Source organism: Antechinus flavipes, chromosome 6 (assembly GCF_016432865.1).
Source record: "Antechinus flavipes isolate AdamAnt ecotype Samford, QLD, Australia chromosome 6, AdamAnt_v2, whole genome shotgun sequence".
Taxonomy (NCBI): Eukaryota; Metazoa; Chordata; class Mammalia; order Dasyuromorphia; family Dasyuridae; genus Antechinus; species Antechinus flavipes.
This window is the reverse complement of record NC_067403.1, coordinates 184,310,677-184,327,906: the sequence shown is the minus strand read 5'-3', so window position 1 is coordinate 184,327,906 and position 17,230 is coordinate 184,310,677. Positions and strand designations below refer to the sequence as shown.

General features: G+C 41.9%; 1 protein-coding gene and 1 pseudogene across 2 annotated transcripts in view; both read left to right on the top strand.

Annotated features, from left to right (window-relative positions):
• The first annotated feature begins 1,863 nt into the window (after positions 1-1,863).
• LOC127541490 (THUMP domain-containing protein 1-like) lies at positions 1,864-3,317 on the top strand (annotated as a pseudogene).
• Positions 3,318-6,149: 2,832 nt separating this feature from the next.
• Positions 6,150-17,230, top strand: part of TNKS (tankyrase) — a 236,336-nt gene continuing 225,255 nt past the window's right edge. Inside the window, exon 1 of one of the 2 annotated variants that reach the window (XM_051963916.1) lies at positions 6,150-6,942. In XM_051963916.1, coding sequence (XP_051819876.1) covers positions 6,204-6,942 — 739 coding nt within the window. In that variant the 5' untranslated portion in view covers positions 6,150-6,203. The remainder of the gene's footprint in view (positions 6,943-17,230) is intronic. The other variant, XM_051963917.1, reaches the window with a different exon arrangement.

Below are 17,230 nucleotides of genomic sequence, written 5' to 3'. Positions count from 1 at the left end.
ATATCTCATTTGAAACCCACAACAACCCTGAGAGGGAGGTGCTGTTATTACCATTCTATGGTTGAAGAAACTGAGGCAGACAGGGATGAAAGTGACTTGCCCAGGATATCACATAGTTAGGAAGTAAATGAGGCAGGATTTGTACTCAGCTCTCCTCTGTCCCTTAGTTGCCTCCTGGAGTGCCCAAAGCAATAATATATTCTAATCCCTAAAATATAGGGGAAACGTCATTTCACTCAAATAAAGGTAAAAATTTATATAGCCATAATTATAAACGTTGATATAAGTTGGGGAACAAGCCAGGGTTAAAAATATTAATAGATGGCATTTATATAGCTTCCACTATGTGCCAGGTGTGCTAAGTGCTTTACAAATATCTCACTTGTTCCTCATTACCACCCCGGGAAGCAGGTGCTATTGTCGTTCCAGTTTAGGAGTTGAGGAAACTCAAATAGAAGTTACATAAATTGCCCCAAATCTCTCAGCTATTAAGTGTCTGAGATCAAATTCGAACTAAATCCTTCCTGATTTTGGGCCCTCTACCCACTTCAGACCCTCCCTTACAGAAGGGAAGCTTTTTTTGGCCTCAACCATAAAAAGACCTGGGGTTAAGAAGAGATAGCTATAAAATGTAAATTAAGGCAGAGAGTTAAACCTCTAAATGTGAGGTGTTTCCTAATACTAGGCTTGAAGAAACTGTAATTGCAGTGTTTATCTAATATAAACTCCCTTAAAGAAGTAAGGAGATGAATTATATGGACCATGATATTGGCTGATGCTTAAAATGAGCTAGTTGTGTAACAAAATGTTTCACTAAATGTATCCCCTACTTATCTCTTAGAATCCCCTTATTTCCTGCAAAATTCTGCTCTGATAACACCTCAGGAAGCCTTATCTGACCTGCCAACTTCTATTATGATTCTCTCTCTGAAGTTACTTTGTATTTCTGTTGTACATATTTATATGCTAGTTTCCCAGTATTTGCCTCTCCTTGTGGAATGTAAATATTCTGAGGGCAAATTTCCTCAAAACAGTTTTTGTGTTTCCAGATGTAAGCATGTAGTAGTGCTTAGTATTTGCTGGCAAAAGCCTGGGGTTTGAATCCTAGCTTTACCACTTCTCTCTTGGGAGGTCTTGGAAAGTCTTTCACCCTCTCAGGGAATCATTTTCTCTCCTCTGCAAAATGAGGTTTTTTGACTAGATGAGCAACACCATATAATGGCTAAATCCCCAGATTTGAGACTGGAAGGCCAGAGTTCAAAAACTGCCTCAGATACTTATTTGACCACAAGCTGTCTCTAAAAGTAGCACCTACCTCACAGGATGGTTGTGAGGATCCAAAGAGATTTGCAAACTACTTTACGCTGTATAAATTTGTCAACCAACATTTATTAAGCCTATTATGTGTAAGGCACAGTGCTAAACAATAGGGACTGGAAGAAAGGCAAAAGATGGATCCTGCTCTCAAGTAGCTTACTCTCTAAAGGGAAGGAGGGAGAGGATCCTGCTCTCAAGTAGCTTACTCTCTAAAGGGAAGGAGGGAGAGGATCCTGCTCTCAAGTAGCTTACTCTCTAAAGGGAAGGAGGGAGAGGATCCTGCTCTCAAGTACCTTACTCTCTAAAGGGAAGGAGGGAGAGGATCCTGCTCTCAAGTAGCTTACTCTCTAAAGGGAAGGAGGGAGAGGATCCTGCTCTCAAGTACCTTACTCTCTAAAGGGAAGGAGGGAGAGATGATATACAAATAAGCTACAGACAGGGCCAATATGAGTGTTATTTCTGTCCCTCCAATTCTAAATTTCTGATTATTGCTGACTTGTCCCAGGTCAGGTCACCTATCTAGTATGAAGTAGAACCGGGACAGTAATGCCTTTTTCTAATTCTGCCTCCTGCCCCAAAGAAAGAGCATGTGGTTTGGAACTTCAGGGCAGCCTCATTACTTCCAATGGGCATGAGCTCCAGTGCATGGAGGCCTTACAGCCTTCTCAACAAGCACGAGGACGGCCTGAGAAGTTTATAGACAAGGATAAGCAACCATCTGGAAGTGAGGAGGAAGATAACGCAAAAGCTGCTTTGAAGAAAGAAGTCCGTGAGATTCAGGCTTCTATGGCTGAGAGGAAGACGATTCCAATCGTTGGAAAGTGGAGCAAATAATGTAGTCTCTGTTAGAGCACTTGGCATAGAACCTGAGAAACTTGTGCATCCTATCCTAAAGGACATGTATACAAGCAAGAAGAAAATGCGGGTTATTCTGCACATGCTGCCCATGTCTGGAACATGCAACGCTTTCTTAGAAGATATGAAAAAATATGCCGAAACTTTCTTGGAATCTTGGTTTGAAGCCCCAGATAAAGGGATATTCCAGATCATTTACAAAGTGCGAAATGATAGTCACAACTGATGCTAAGTGAAATGAGCAGAACCAGGAGATCATTATATAACTCAACAATGATACTGTTTGAGGATGTATTCTGATGGAAGTGGATCTCTTCCATAAAGAGAGCTAATTCAGTTTCAATTGATCAAGGATGGACAGAAGCAGCTACACCCAAAGAAAGAATACTGGGAAATGAATATAAACTGCCTGCATTTTTGTTTTTCTTCCCAGGTTATTTATACCTTCTGAATCCAATTCTCCCTGTGCAACAAGAGAACTGTTCGGTTCTGCACACATATATTGTATCTAGGATATACTGTAACCTATTTAACATGTAAAAGACTGCTTGCCATCTGAGGGAGGGAGGGAAAAAATCGGAACAGAAGTGAATGCAAGGGATAATGCTATAAAAAATTACCCTGGCATGGGTTAAAATTAAAAAAAGAAAAAGGAAAAAAAAAGAAATGATAGTCACAAGAGCAGAGAAGTTATTAAAGAATTAGCAGGCATAGTGGGCTGCCTCAATCCTGAAAATAAAATCGATTTTAGTAATCCCCAGTATACCATGGTGGTAGAAATCATTAAGGCTGTCTGCTGCCTGAGTGTTGTCAAAGATTACATGTTGTTCAGAAAATACAACCTTCAGGAAATGGTCAAAACTAACAAAGAGGGGTTCAGCCAAACCCTGGCCAGGATGCACAAGAAATGGAAACAAGGCAAAATTGGAGTTTGGAGACACACAAAAGGAGAATCTCAAGTCAAACGAAAGTGACTCTGCAGAAGAAAAAATAATCCCCAGGTGATAGTAGAGGGTCGGAAAGAGGAGGAGTCGCTTTCTGAGACCCAGGAGGAAAGTGAGAAAGGGGCCAAATCTGAAAATGGAAGTCAAGTTATGGAAGGTTCTAAATCAAAAGAAAACGATCTGGTCTTGGAGAAAAATTAATCAGTTGAGACAAAAACTAGTAAGAGAAGAGGCATATTCCAAACATGGGAACAAAATAAGTTATCCAAGTTGAGAATGTTATTGTGTAATGAAACTTGCCCTGCAGTGTGTTTAAAGTTTTTCAAAATTATGCAATGCCATATTTCATCAGCAGCACTGTGGGTTGAATCAGTGGACAAAATAGTGTGGTCATCCCCCAATAGGAAGTGATTAATTGGTTAAATTATTTACTCCCCAAAGTATTTTTTTATCATCTAGATTGTTAGTAGTGGGGACATCCTAAAATTCCTAAATGAAAATAGGATTTTAGTTTTGGGACTATTGTTTAAATAGGAAGATTAAACCCATTAGAACTTTTCATATATGATAAAGGTTTAATTTAGAAGTTGTTCAATTCTTAGAATGTCTGCTTTTTCAGGATTTCTGTAGAATAACTTGAAGGAAAAATTTATGCTTATTTAGGAAATAGGGGGGAAATGCTTTTTATATAAAGTTTCAGCTGATTCCCAGCTTCAAGAAAGAAGATATTTTAATGGTGTAGAAAAGATCACTTTCAGGATCCCTTGGAACTTAAAGATCTGAATGTATAAAGACAGCCATATTCATCTAGTCTGTATTATATATATATATGTATAGTATATAAATTTTCATTTTCAATTGTTTTAGTTCTTTCATATTAATTTCTGTCATTTTGGTGCTAACTGAATGCAGCACATTTTTCATAGGCAACTCTTACCTAAGTTAGTCATTGATACTACATCAAGTTTTATTAGTTCATATAAAGTGTTTTCAGTTTTATAAACTGTTTTCCCACATTGACATTTCACTTTTAAATGTTGAAATTCTATGGTGCACATTGGTTCTTTCACTTCATTGATAGGTTCAAATTATTTTATAGAGATATAAAGAACGCATAGAAAAAGTAAACTCTGTGTGTCTTCAGGTCAAGTTTTATTAATGTTAATGCTAACTGTAATTTTTTAAAGTCCTCAAAGCACAATTCATTTCCTTATCAACCTTATCATTAAATACTGGACTGTAACCCATAGCAAGATATTGTTTGTTTTTCATTGATACTTTTTCAGAAATGCAAAAGTAAATTTCCCTTATAGGAAAAAAAAGATTTTCCATTCTGCTACATTTTCTTAAAGATGGACGGGAACTATGGAGAGGGTGGGGAAAGTTTGGTGCAAACAACCATGAGCTCAAGAATTGTTGAGGGGAGTGAGGCTGAGGATGGAGGGCTGGGGGTGAGTAGGACCAAGTAGTGTGGGACTTTGGAAGAGAACGTGATAAAGGACTTGTGGCTCTACGTATCTTTATGACAGAGGTCAATAACTTCCTACTTTATGAGATTCCTTCACACTATCTGGTTCCATCCTGGCCCTCTGGACTAATCTTGGGTTACTGCTCACATTTTGTGCTGCAGGAAAACTGGACCACCATCCATCCTTGCCAGTTTTCTACCTCTGGTCCCTCCAGCCCATCCCTTTAATTGCATATGACCCCTTTTATAGACCCTTGCTCAGACTCCCTTCTCAGGAAACTGCACCAGGATCTCTCCGCCACTGAGGAGGTGTCATTCACCCCTCTTGGACCTCACATGATATCTCTATCACTCTTATGGGTTTTGTGTCTCATCTATATGAGGCGGCATCTTCCCCTACGAACAGCTTCTCTGCATAGCAGAAAACCTTTAGGAAATGTTTGGAGAGTATCAAGTGGCAGTCAGCCTCGGAGGCAGAAGGTGATCCCGACCCGCCCAACCGCCCCATTGCAGGGATAAGGACACAGAGGCCAAAAGAGCAGCAAGGATCGGATTACAATCCCCAGGACTGGGACCCGAGGGTCTTTCCATTCTGGCCCCCGCCCGACGGACAGCCCATCCAGGTGAGCTAGACCTGAGAGTCAAAGTCAAAAAGAAAGGTGGAGCAAGGAGAAACCACCTTGGGAGAGCGGGAGTTCTTGGAAGGCAGAGATCAGCCAACCTTCTAGGAATGAAGACATGGGGGCCTCGAAACAGCAGGGAAGCCAAAGGCTTTGCTGTAATAAATCTGGGCAGGGAGGGAGGCGGTCCTTGCAGCAACAACTCTTTTCCTCCAGCCCCGCCCTCTGGGAAGCTACCTCCCGGACCCCTCCCTCGGGTAATCCCTGGCTCTGGGTCTCTCCCATATTTCAGGGGGCAGCCAACCCCATTCGGTCCTTCAAGGGTTAAGCCCCCTGTTGCCAGAAGTTGGCCTTCTCCAATCTGTCCTTCTTACACAGCTCCTCCCCCGTCTGAGAGGCAGTTCTCCCACTCACTCTGTGGCTCCGCCCCCTGAGCGCTAAGACCCGCCTCCCCAGAGACGGCCTTCCTTTTTCTCTTTCTTGCATGGCTCCTTGCATGGACTAAGCTCCGCCTCCCCTCAGTCTCTGAGAGCTGGTTCTCGCTTTCTTGTTCATTCCTCCGTGACTCTGTCCTCCAAGTCTTAAGTCCCGCCTCCTCGAAGAAAGGGTTCTACTCATTCGGCCCTAGTGGAACGACTTCTTCCAGAGTTGAGCTCCGCCCCCTAATCTTCCCTCCCTCTCCCTTCCTGGAAGGTTCGTCCCACAGGGCTAAGCTCCGCCTCCTAACCGCTCCTATTTTCGAGGAGGAGGTCCTTGTCATTCACTCTCCGTCCTCCTACCCCGGGATCAAACCCGCCTCCTCGGATAGGCAGTCCTCTCCATTCGACTTTTCCTCAATGGCCCCGCCCTCCAGTTCCCGTCAATCCTTGCGGTGGCGGCCGTTGCTTCCCTCGGCGTCCTCGCTTCCGTGGCTGCGGACGCTGATTGGCCCCGCTCGGGCGGAAGTGGGGGTGGGCGCTGGCCCGGTTGCCGCAGTGACCGAGCTGAGGGAGTGGGGAGATGGCGGCGTCGCGTCGCTCTCAGCATCACCACCACAACCACCACGGTGTCCACCACCCGCCACCGCCACCGCCTCCGCTGCCGCCGCCTCTACCATTGCCACTGCCGCTATTGCCTCCGGGTGCCGCTGGAGCGGCCCCGCCGCCGCCGCCCTCGCTGAGCCCCGGGCCCGCGTCTCCCGCGGCCTCCCCGCGCCACGGCAGCCTCTCGGCGCTTCCCGACGCGGACGGGGGAGGAGGCGGCGGGCCCGGGGCCGGAGGTGGGGTTGGGCCCGGGCCTGAGAGGCCGCGTTCCCCCGAACCTGTTGAGAGCAGCGGCTCGGCCTCGGCCTCGGCCTCGGTCCCGGTCCCAGCTTCGGCGGCAGCGGCCCCCGTTCCCGGACCCGTACCCGGTCCCAGTTCCTGCCCCTGCTCGGGGCCCTGTCCGGCGTCTGCCGCCGCCTCTGCCGCCTCTGTATCCTCCTTGTCCTCGTGCTCCTCCTCGGCTTCCTCAACGTCCTCATCCTCATCCTCGGCCTCCTCCGCTTCGTCGTCCCCCGGCTCTCTGGGGCCCAGTCCCTCTGAGAGCCCGCCGGAGGCGGGTCCAGGGCCGGGGCCGGCGGTGAGCGGCGCCCTGCGCGAGCTGCTCGAGGCCTGCCGCAACGGGGACGTGGCCCGAGTGCGGAGGCTCGTGGACGCGGCCAACGTGAACGCCAAGGACCTAGCCGGCCGCAAGTCCTCCCCGCTGCACTTCGCCGCCGGTGAGGCTGGGCTCCGGGCGGGCGGGGAAACTGAGGCAGCCGAGCCGACCTGGCCGGGCTCAGCGGGCCCTCCTCCCCAGTACACACGCCCCTTCCCGATTGTTCCGTGACAGGGGCTGACCCTGATACTCCCGACCCTTACCAAGGTCCCATTCTGCTGGGCTTGTCCCGAGCTGCCCCCCTTAGGGAAGCGCTGATGGTGGAGCTATTTGGGTCTCGCCTTGCTTAGATAGATGGTTATTGATGACATTAGCAAACGTTTTTTAAAGCTCTCACTGTGTGCCAGGCACTGTGCTGAAGCTGGAGAACATAAATGCCCCCCTCTGGTAGCTTACATTCTAATGGGAGAAGATCACTGTAATTGACAGTAAGACGTTTTACACTACACCATTATTAATATGAATGGAATAGAATGAAAATGTGTGTCTTAGGTCTCTGGAGCCACCAAGAATGCTTAAAAAAGCTACAGAAGTTGTCGTTTCAATTGGGAACGATTTTTCATGATTCCATTTGGGCTGTTCTTGGCAGGGACAACTGGATTGGTTTGCCATTTCCTTTTTCAGTTTATTTTACTAATGTGAAAACTGTGTTAAGGGATTTGTCCAGTCATATAGCTAGTAAATATCTGAAGCCTGATTCGAACTCAGGAAATGGAGTCTTCCTGATATTTGTAGTTCAACACTCTATCCACTGTACCAAATATTGTGTTTACTATATCCACTGTTTACTATGTTCAAATCTTGATTTCAAAATTTACCGTAGAATTGTCACCATCCTCTCTCCCTGAGTAAACCTTTTAGTGCTTTACAAAGGTAACCTAATGTGGAGACTAGGAATATAGTTTTTTTTTTTTTTTTCCCCCAAACATTTGCTTTTAGAAAAGGAGAGATAAGATGATGAGATTGGAATTGAGGTGAAGATAGTCATGTGAAGGCTTTTGCCCCCCAAATCTAGGAACCTTGTTGTTTGTAGGCCAAAAGAGGAAGGATCCTGTACATGAGATAATGAACTTCTGAGAGGGGATGATTGGGGGAAATTGTGGGAGTGGGATGAAGGATGCCAGTTGAAGACTGCTGGCCATGTCAAAGACTACTATCTGAAACTAGAGCAAGGAATGAATTTTAAGATGTTGAGTGGGGAAATAGGGAGCAAATAGCCATATTTTTCTCAGTCAAGTATCTGGTGAAAGGGTAGGGGGAAGCAGAGGTGTGTGGGAGGCTTGGAGAGAGAAGATTGGAGCAGCTGCTGTAGGGGGTTTGATAGGAAATCTGTTGGGGAGATTGAAAGAGTTGCATTGTTGCAGTGAAAAAGGATTTATTTCTTTAAAAAAAAAAAGCTCTTTCTCCCATAGCACATTGGCTTCTGCTTTCTAGTTTAGTCTTAGAGAGTTACCTGGACACTGTTAAGTGATTTGATTTGTGAGGGTTTCATAACCCTTAAGTGGCAGAGACCAAACTTAAACTTAGATCTTTCGGGCATGGAGGCCTCCTTTTTATTAACAAAAGCCTTGCCATTTTATCTTGTTAGGAAAAAAATATCCAAGCCAGATTTTATGAATCAGGATTATTTATTTTGGGATTTTACATTGCTATATGCATTCTACACTGTATACTGCTGTTTCTCTTAATACCTTAATTTATTAAAACAACTTAATAGCCCTGCTGAGAAAAAGATACTTCTTTTATTCAAATGACACATTTATTTAGGTTATTATGTAGTCTTGGACTTGTCTTCAAAAATCTATATTTTATCCTTCTTTGATTCTGCAAACATTAAGTACATAGCATACCAGGACTTCTTAAACTTTTTCTACTTGAGCTCCCTTTTTGCCCAAGAAATTATTATGTGACCTTGGGTATATAGGTATATAAAATAGGTATAAAAATAAAATATTTACTGATAATCATAATTTCATGACTTCCACATTGTTATGAGATCCCCAGTTTAAGAAGCTGAGATATATACAATTGTTCCCAAAAACAGGAAAGTAGTAACATTCTAAGAGCCCTCATCCTACTAGGGAGCTTTGAGAGATGTACTATGGACTAAGATAAAGAAGTAGAAAGTAGTTTGCGGTGGAGGGGAGAACATTAAGAATTTTGGGGGATTTACAGAGGAAGTGACATCTCAGTGGAAACTAGTCAGTAAGCATTTAAGCAACTTCATGTATCAGGAACTGGATTTAGGTACCGAGGATACAAACAAAAAAAGGAGGCAGTGCCTGCATTGAGCTTATCCCCATTCAGGGCATAGGATAGGAGGAAGCAAGGAGTGTTCAGAGATTCAGACTGTCTATTATAATTTTGAATGGAGCTTTAGGGAAGTAGATTGTCACACTCTTTCCAAGAGTCATAGTACTGTTGACTTGATTATTGTTCTCTGAGAAAGGTGAAATGCTAGGCATTTGGCGGCTGCAATAGGAAATATGTCTGGATTGAATAATGTATGGTATGGGGTTTGGTTAAATGGGGGACTGAGCATCCACTCAACCCACAATATTGGTAGTTCCAAGAATCCTTAAACTTGAGTAGAGCGGGTTTAAGGGTCATTATTGCTAGTGGATATAAATACACAGTGGTAGAGATGCTCATATGCATCTTGTTGTCTTCTGCTCTATGCTTTTCCTATGTGGTTAGGCCCTGTGCATGGTAGGCCTTGGGATAAAACAAATGTTGGGAAGTCTGAGGCTGGCTAGATGGAGAGCTAAAGTAAGGATTGACTAATAATAATTTTGGCAATTCCATGACTACCAAACCTAAGTGGAAGTTCTTAAATACTAGGCTTCATTAATATTTTATTATAGAAACAATAAATAGGGAATTACTGATTGTTTTTGTTTTAAGCATAATAGTTATGTGGACAGATTAGTGCTTTTAGAGGAATATCATTTTGGCAGCTTTGTGAAGGATGAATTAGAGGGACTGGAAGCCAGGAAACCAATTAGGAGAATTCTATGTAGTAGCCTAGATCAGAAGTTATTGGAGTTGGAATTAGGGTAATAGAAATTTGAGTGAAAGAAGGATTGTATAGACAAGATATGACAAGTTATTGGTAACAGTGAGGCAGTGGGAAGACTCAGAAGTGACTGAGATTAATTTATCTTTGTGATCTGGAGTATGGATGTTAATACCCTTAGTGAAAGGGGGAAGCATGGTGAATTTGGGGTTATGGTAGAAATTTATGAAGTTTAAGATACTAACAGAACAATACTGTGGAAATATCCCATAGGAATTTGTTCAGGAGACAGATGAAGGGTGTGTGTGTGTATATCATATATGTAGTGATGATAGTTAAACAGTGATTTGAGAATTTTAGGAAAAGGCTTGGAAGTACAGGAATGAAGTAGAGTCAATCAGAGAAGAATATAATGATGATGGTTTCGAGTTCAGGTAACATACCATGGTATTTGCATTTGGAAGGTTTTATTGATTTCCAAGTAATGTTCAGCAATTCTATGAGCAAGAACAGAAGGCTCCTGTGGAGATTATGCAAGGTGAGATTCTTTAAGATTCAAGGAGAGTCTCATTAGTTAATGATTAACTATAGACTGGGCAGGAAGGAGGAAGAGTGGAATAGACTATGGTGAAAATGAAGACAAAGTTTAGGAGAAATGAGGCACAGAGTGTTTTTATGATAATTAGGAAAGGAATTTCAGATTTCCAGATCTAGAAGTTTTGGGTGACAGTGAGTCTAAGGTCTGAGCATGTCTGTGGGTGACGGAGAATAAAGGAAGCTATGTGTAGGTTATAATAGTTGAGATTGAACTGGAAGGCTTGAAGTGCTCAGGGAACTGAACTCCATAAGTAGTGTGATCTGGATTAACATTGTCAAACTCAGATCAAAATAAATAAAGATCCCTATGGTCTGCATATTATTTTAGTTTAAAATGTAATCAATATTGCTTATATTTTATTGTGCTTTTATTTATTTTATTAAATATTTCCAATTTATTTTAATCTGATTGTTATATTTGTGGACTATATATTGGATACCTCTGAACTAGAAAGGCAGAAGTGAATCTTAGGAGAAGGGATTGCAAAATGATGGTAATAGAGAAGAGAGAGAGTCTGGAAATAACAAGAGGGCATAGGATGTAGGCTCATTTTTCTTCTTGGATCTAAATTGGTGAGAATGGGAAAGAGTTAAGTGGAAGAAGGAAGGGAAAGAAAGAAGGCACAACTTGAAGTGGCCAGAGGTGAGAGAGCCAGATATCCAAAAACCCAAAACAATGGAAAATGTGACAGATCTCAGTTGTTTGTTAGATTAGGGATTTCAGAGGATAGAGGGGAGGAGATCAGAAGAGAATATGAATTGAAGAGGGACTAGGAGGAACTAGTTCACAGAAACTCAGAGGCTATCTATTTCAATTCATATTGGACCAAGATTCCTCTCTATGATGATATTGACAAGTGGCTAACCAACCTCAGCCCTACAGTGAAGAACCCATTGCACTTTAAGACAGCTCTCAGAGTTAGGAAATCTTTCCTTCCTTGATATCCAGCCAAAATCAACTTTTTCGTTACTTAGATTGTGTTTCTTTTTTCCACATGAAAATCTTTAAATACTTAATGACAGGGTTCATATCTATGAAGTCTTTTCATTTTCAGGGAAGTCAAGTCAATAGACATGTAAAATGTAAGTACCCATCATGTGTCAATCACGAAGCTAAGGCTTATTATCCTGAGTTTTTCCCACGAATCTTCATAAAACAAGGTGTTCAGTCATTCTGGTTGTTCTTTTATAGCCTGTCACCTGTGTCCTTACTAAAATGCTGTGCCTAGAACTCAATACAGCACCAACAAAAGCACAGAGGTCAATAAGTGTTTCTTTAGTTCCTATTGTGCTAAGCATTGGGATTTGAAGACAAGGGAGATAGCCCTCAGAAAGCTGCCAGTTTGTTCGGGAAGTTAACATGCAAATATCTGTGTACAAACTGGATATGGATGGATCCATTGGCAGTTGTTTCAGAGAAGGCACTGGAAAAGGCTTCCTGTAGAAGCAGAGACTTTAGCTGGGACGTCAAGGAAGCTAGGAAGTGGTGGTGAAGAGGGAAAGTATCCTAGGCATGGAGGGCAACTAGAAAAAATTCCTGGAGTAGCAAGTTATGGAATATCTTTTTCTAAGTACAGCAAGGAGACCCTGGATTACAAAGTAAGTGAAAGAGGAAGGGAAAAATAAGATATAACAAGATTGGAAAGGTAGGAAGGGAAAGGCTTAGGAAGGATTTTAAAAGCCAAACAGGATTTTATATTTAATCCTGGAGGCAAAAGAAAAATATTAGTTTATTGATGGGATTTAGGAGTGGAGTGAGGAAGGGTTTGATATCGTCACTCTCATTTTAGAAGATTTAGTTTTACAGCTGAGCAGAAGCTCAGTAGTGAGAGATATTTGGGGGGAGAGCCAGCAATAAACCATTGTAATAGCACAGGTATGAGGTAGTCAGGGCCTATATCAGGGTGGCCAAAGTATAAGAGGAGAGAAAGGGTAAGATATTTGAGAGATACTAAGAAAGTAGAAATGACAGAACTTGGCAACATAAAAAGAATATGAAGGATGAGAGAGAGGAATTGGGGATGACACCTAGATTGGGAGCTTGAGGGACTGGGAGGGTGATGGTACCCGACTATAGTAATAGAAAAAAAGTTTGGAAGGTGAAGAAGAGAGATAATGAGGTCAGCTTTGTACAGATTGAATAGCAAATGTCAAAGATTTTTTTTAATAGATGTCATTCACGATGTCTAATAAGCCATTGGAGATGTGAAAAGAGGTTGGGAGACAGGTTTGGACTGTATAAGTCAATCTGAGAGTCATTTCATAGTGCTGATAAATGAAGGTATAGAGACTGATGAGATCATAGTGAAATATAGTATAGAGGAAGAAGAGAAGAGACTCCAGAACATCCTGGTGTAGATGAAGATCTTTCAAAGGAGACAGGAGAAGTTGTCAATAGAATAAGGAGATTAAAAAAAGAAAACCTAAAAAATAAAAACTTAAAGAGAAGAGCATATCCAAAGAAGAGGGTGGTGAACAATGTTAAAGACTCCAGAGAAGTCAAGAAGCATTAGGCCTGAGAAAAGACACATTAGATTTGACAATTGAGATCATTATTAACTTGCAAAGAGGTAAGTGAAAGAAAAGAAACTGGAGGCACTCATTGTAGATGATCTTAGCCACAAAAGGGAGAAGAAATGTAGGATAATAGCAAGGATGAAGAGACTTAAGTAAAGGATTTTCATCATGAGGGGGAGACAATTATGTTTGTAGATAGAGATTGAAGATAAATTAGAGTGATAGGGGCAATCTATTGGATGAAATGTAATGGAATAAGATCCCTTGTGCATGCAGAGATATTCATTTTCAAGGAGAAGGTTCATCTCCATGTGAAACAAGGTTGAAGGAGGGGTAACTGCACAAGGCATTGGGGTGATATGAAATGAAGGTAAGGAGAGGAGGGAGAGCTCTGTGGCCTCATTTTTCCTCCATGAAAAGATAGGAAAAGGTTCTTAGCTGGAGGTAGGGATGGTTGGGAAGCAATGGAAAATTTGAGGAGGAATGAAAGTGTTTGATAAAGTTGCTGTGGTAAGATAATAAATGAATTAATTAGGAAGATGTGGAAAGATTGCCCTCCTGCATTGAGCGTCTAGCTGAGATTATGAAACACACTTGTGGACTCCGCCAGCACAGAGAAAGCTTTCCTGAGTCATAGAATATGTTATGGGAAGGAGTGAACAAAAAGGTTGGAAAAGTCTTTTGGATCTCATTTTGAAGCACTTTTTAAGTGCCAAGCTAAGTCTTTTGTCTCAGATGCTAGAGGTATAGGGAGCTACTGGAGTTTGACATGATTTAGATTGGCAGCTGGGTGGAGAAGAGAGAGAGGAAGGAGGGAGACCAGTTAAAGAGGCTTCCCAATTATTTGTGTGAGGAGTGATGAGAGACCTGAATTTGGGTGAGAGCTCTGTGAGTGGAGAGAATTGGGTTTTGTTATGGTAGAACTGACAAGATTTGGCAAATGATTGGTTATATGAAGTGAAAAGTAGATGATGATTGAGGTGGCAAACCTAGGTCATTGTAAGGAAAATGATTCATTTAATTGAAATTGAAAAATTCCGAAGAGGTATGGGGTTGTTTGTTATTTTGAGTTCTGTTTTGGACTTTTCAGGTTTGAATTATCTAGGAGACATCTGGCTGGACCAGAGCTTAGTTGGTGGTTGTTCTCCTTCTTTCTCAAGAGGAGCAGCAAGATAAGAGCTTGGAAGGCTCTACCACAGCTCAGGCACAAATAGTCCATGTAAACATTTGGAACTGAAATATCTCTAAAATGTGCATATCTCATGTTTCTTTGAGGTCTTACAAACAGAACACAGCATTTATCTTTGATGCAGTCCTGAGCCTGTCTCTTTTTTCTCACAATTGATTCCAAAGTTGTTGAAAAAGACCTTAAGAGAAGTCCTTTTATCACTTCTGACCTCCATGTGAGCGTTTGTTTGCCTTTGTGATTTCTCTGTAAACTAGTCTTTTAGGCAAACATACATTTGGAATTTGAATGTGACCAGTACATTGCTATTGAGTTCTCTGTAGCAGAGTTTGAATTTTGGCAGTTTAGTTTGAGAAAAGACCTCAGTGTTTGGTACCTTTATCTTGCCAGGTGCCAATGTCAGAATCTTCCTAATATAATTCAAATGAAAGCAATTCATTTTCCCATCATGGGCTGATAGACTATTTAGGTTTCACAGACATATAATAATGAGTTCAGCACAATGGCTTTTTAAACCATCAGTTTGGTCTAAAACTTCTGTCCTACCCTTTCCTTCAGTGCCTTCCAAATATTGAACTTGCTCTAGCAGTGCATGCCTCAACCTCATCATCTGTGTGGACATCCCTGAAAAGATAATTGAACTTAGTTGAAGCTTTCTAAATTTCTTCATTTGTTGTAACTGATGGTTCCACAAAACCATTGTTCATTTTCCAGAACTTGGACGCGCTTGCTACCATGAAATTAATGTATGATACTGATAAACTTCCCTGGGCAACCAAACTTTGCCATGATCTTCCATAGACCCTTACAACTGACAACTAACTGATTGATTATGTCAATGAACATTGTAGACTTCTCTTCTGCTCCTGGCATTCCTTTCTCTTAGAGTTGTTGGGTCACAAACATCATGTCTTCTGTATCTTGATTTTTTTTTAAAGCCAGGTTAACTCTTAAATGACCATCTTTCGGGGAGAGATCAATTGATTAAGTCTTTTGACAAGAATTTTTCCGGAAATGACAGAGAGAGAGAATGAAATCTACCCTCTCCCCACCAACCTGTTTCTTTTTCAAGATTGGTTGTTGGCCGTTCTTCTCAAAGAGGACAAAACGACATCTTTATGTTAGAGTTGAGTTACAGTGTGTCTGATTATGACCGATCAGATCAATATAAGCTTGGAATGCTCTGCCACAGGTTGGACACAAATATTCCCTATGAACATTTGGGGTAGCTTCTTTAACTTTGTACATCTGAGCTAATTCAGTTCTGCTTTGCTCATAGAGCTCACCACCTTTTCTGATAAGGACACGCCATGGTGGATGGTCCTGTGCCAGTGTCTCCTGTGTCATACAATGAATTCTAAAGTTTTTAAGAGAAACCTTCAGAGTGTCCTTATATCACTTTTTCTGACCACCTTGTAAGTACTTACCTTGTGTGAGCTCTCCATATTTTGGCAAGTGGGCATTTGAGCTACGTGGCCAGCCCAAAGGAGTTTGTGCTCTCTGTGATAGAATTGGAATGCTTAGCATTTTAGTTTGAGAGAGGACCTGGTATCTTATCCTGCCAGATGATCTTCAGAATCTTCCTAAAACAATTTAAATGGAAGTGGTTCAATTTCCTGGCATGGCGCTGGTTTACAGTCCAAGTTTCACAGGCATACAACATTGAGGTCAGCACATTGGCTCTGTAGACCTTCAGTTTGGTAGTCTAATAACTCTCCTCCAGAGCCTTCCAAACACTGAGCTGCTGGATGTCAATTCATGATAACATGCTTGTCTGGGTTCTGAACAATGCATAGTGTTCTTGAGCTTTCCTAGTCATCAGTGGAATGAAACAAAGCTGCATGCTTGCTCCCATGTTTTTAGCATTATGTTTTCAGCTACGTTTTAAATGCCTTCATTGAGGACAAATATGGAATCAAAGTTGGCAACCACACTGATGATAAATTCTTCAACTTGTAAAGGCTACAAGCCATAATGAAAATGGAATGTTGGTGCATGATTTTTTTGTTTGCAGATGATAATGCACTAAGTGTACCCACCAAAGCTGAGATGCATCAAAGTATGAATTGATTTTTTTGTGCTTGTGCTAAATTAGACTAACAACACCAAGAAAACCCAGGTACTCCATCAGCCAGCACCATACCATCCATATGTGGAAGCATCAGTTACAGCAAATGAAGTTTTGAATGCTGTGGATAAGTTCACTTTTCCTAGAACTTGGGAGAGACTAGGGCTAGCTAGAGAAGGAGCTCTGATTGATCAACTTGTCCAGACAATTGATTTTACTCATGCTTTGGAAAGGGCAGTGATCAGGTTGGAAATCAGATTGCTAGGGATGGAAGAGTGAATGAGAAGAGGACGTAAAGACAAAGAGCGTAATTAATAATTTCTTCTTGGAGTTTGACTGTGAAAAGGAGGGGAGCTACTTAGGAGCTAGCTGGAGGGGATGGAGAATAAAATGAGGACTGATTTGAAGATGGGGGATCCTAGACATTTGTAGGCATCTGGGAAGGCGTAAGGAGAGGGGGAGAGCTTTGATAGATGGGGTCAGAAACAAGTGATAAGACTTCTTTATCTGGATATTCTTTCATATAGGAATGGGGATTTTGAAAATATGGAAAATATTAACTGGAGAGAGAGGGCATTTGCCTCCTTTGACAATGACTGAACAATAATTAAAAGAGTAAGAAGTGGGACTTTCTTAGTCATGTATTTAGTTTATCTGCAAACATTTATTAAATGCCCACAATGTGTTAGAAAGTACAAAAGTTTCATTGAGGAGGCATGTATCCACACATATGTAATAAGTATATAGAGAATAAATACATACAAGAAATACAAAACACAAATTTAAGGTAGTTGAGGAGGGACAAAGAGTACTAACAGTTAGGGTTGAGGGGGTGGCCCAGAATGGATTTATAGAAGTTAGTAACTTGAGCTTTTTTCTTGAAGAGAGAGGGATTGTGTAACATGAAGATGAGGTGGGATTACAACAGATCTTCAGCTATCAGTAATTTGATATAGGGCCAGACT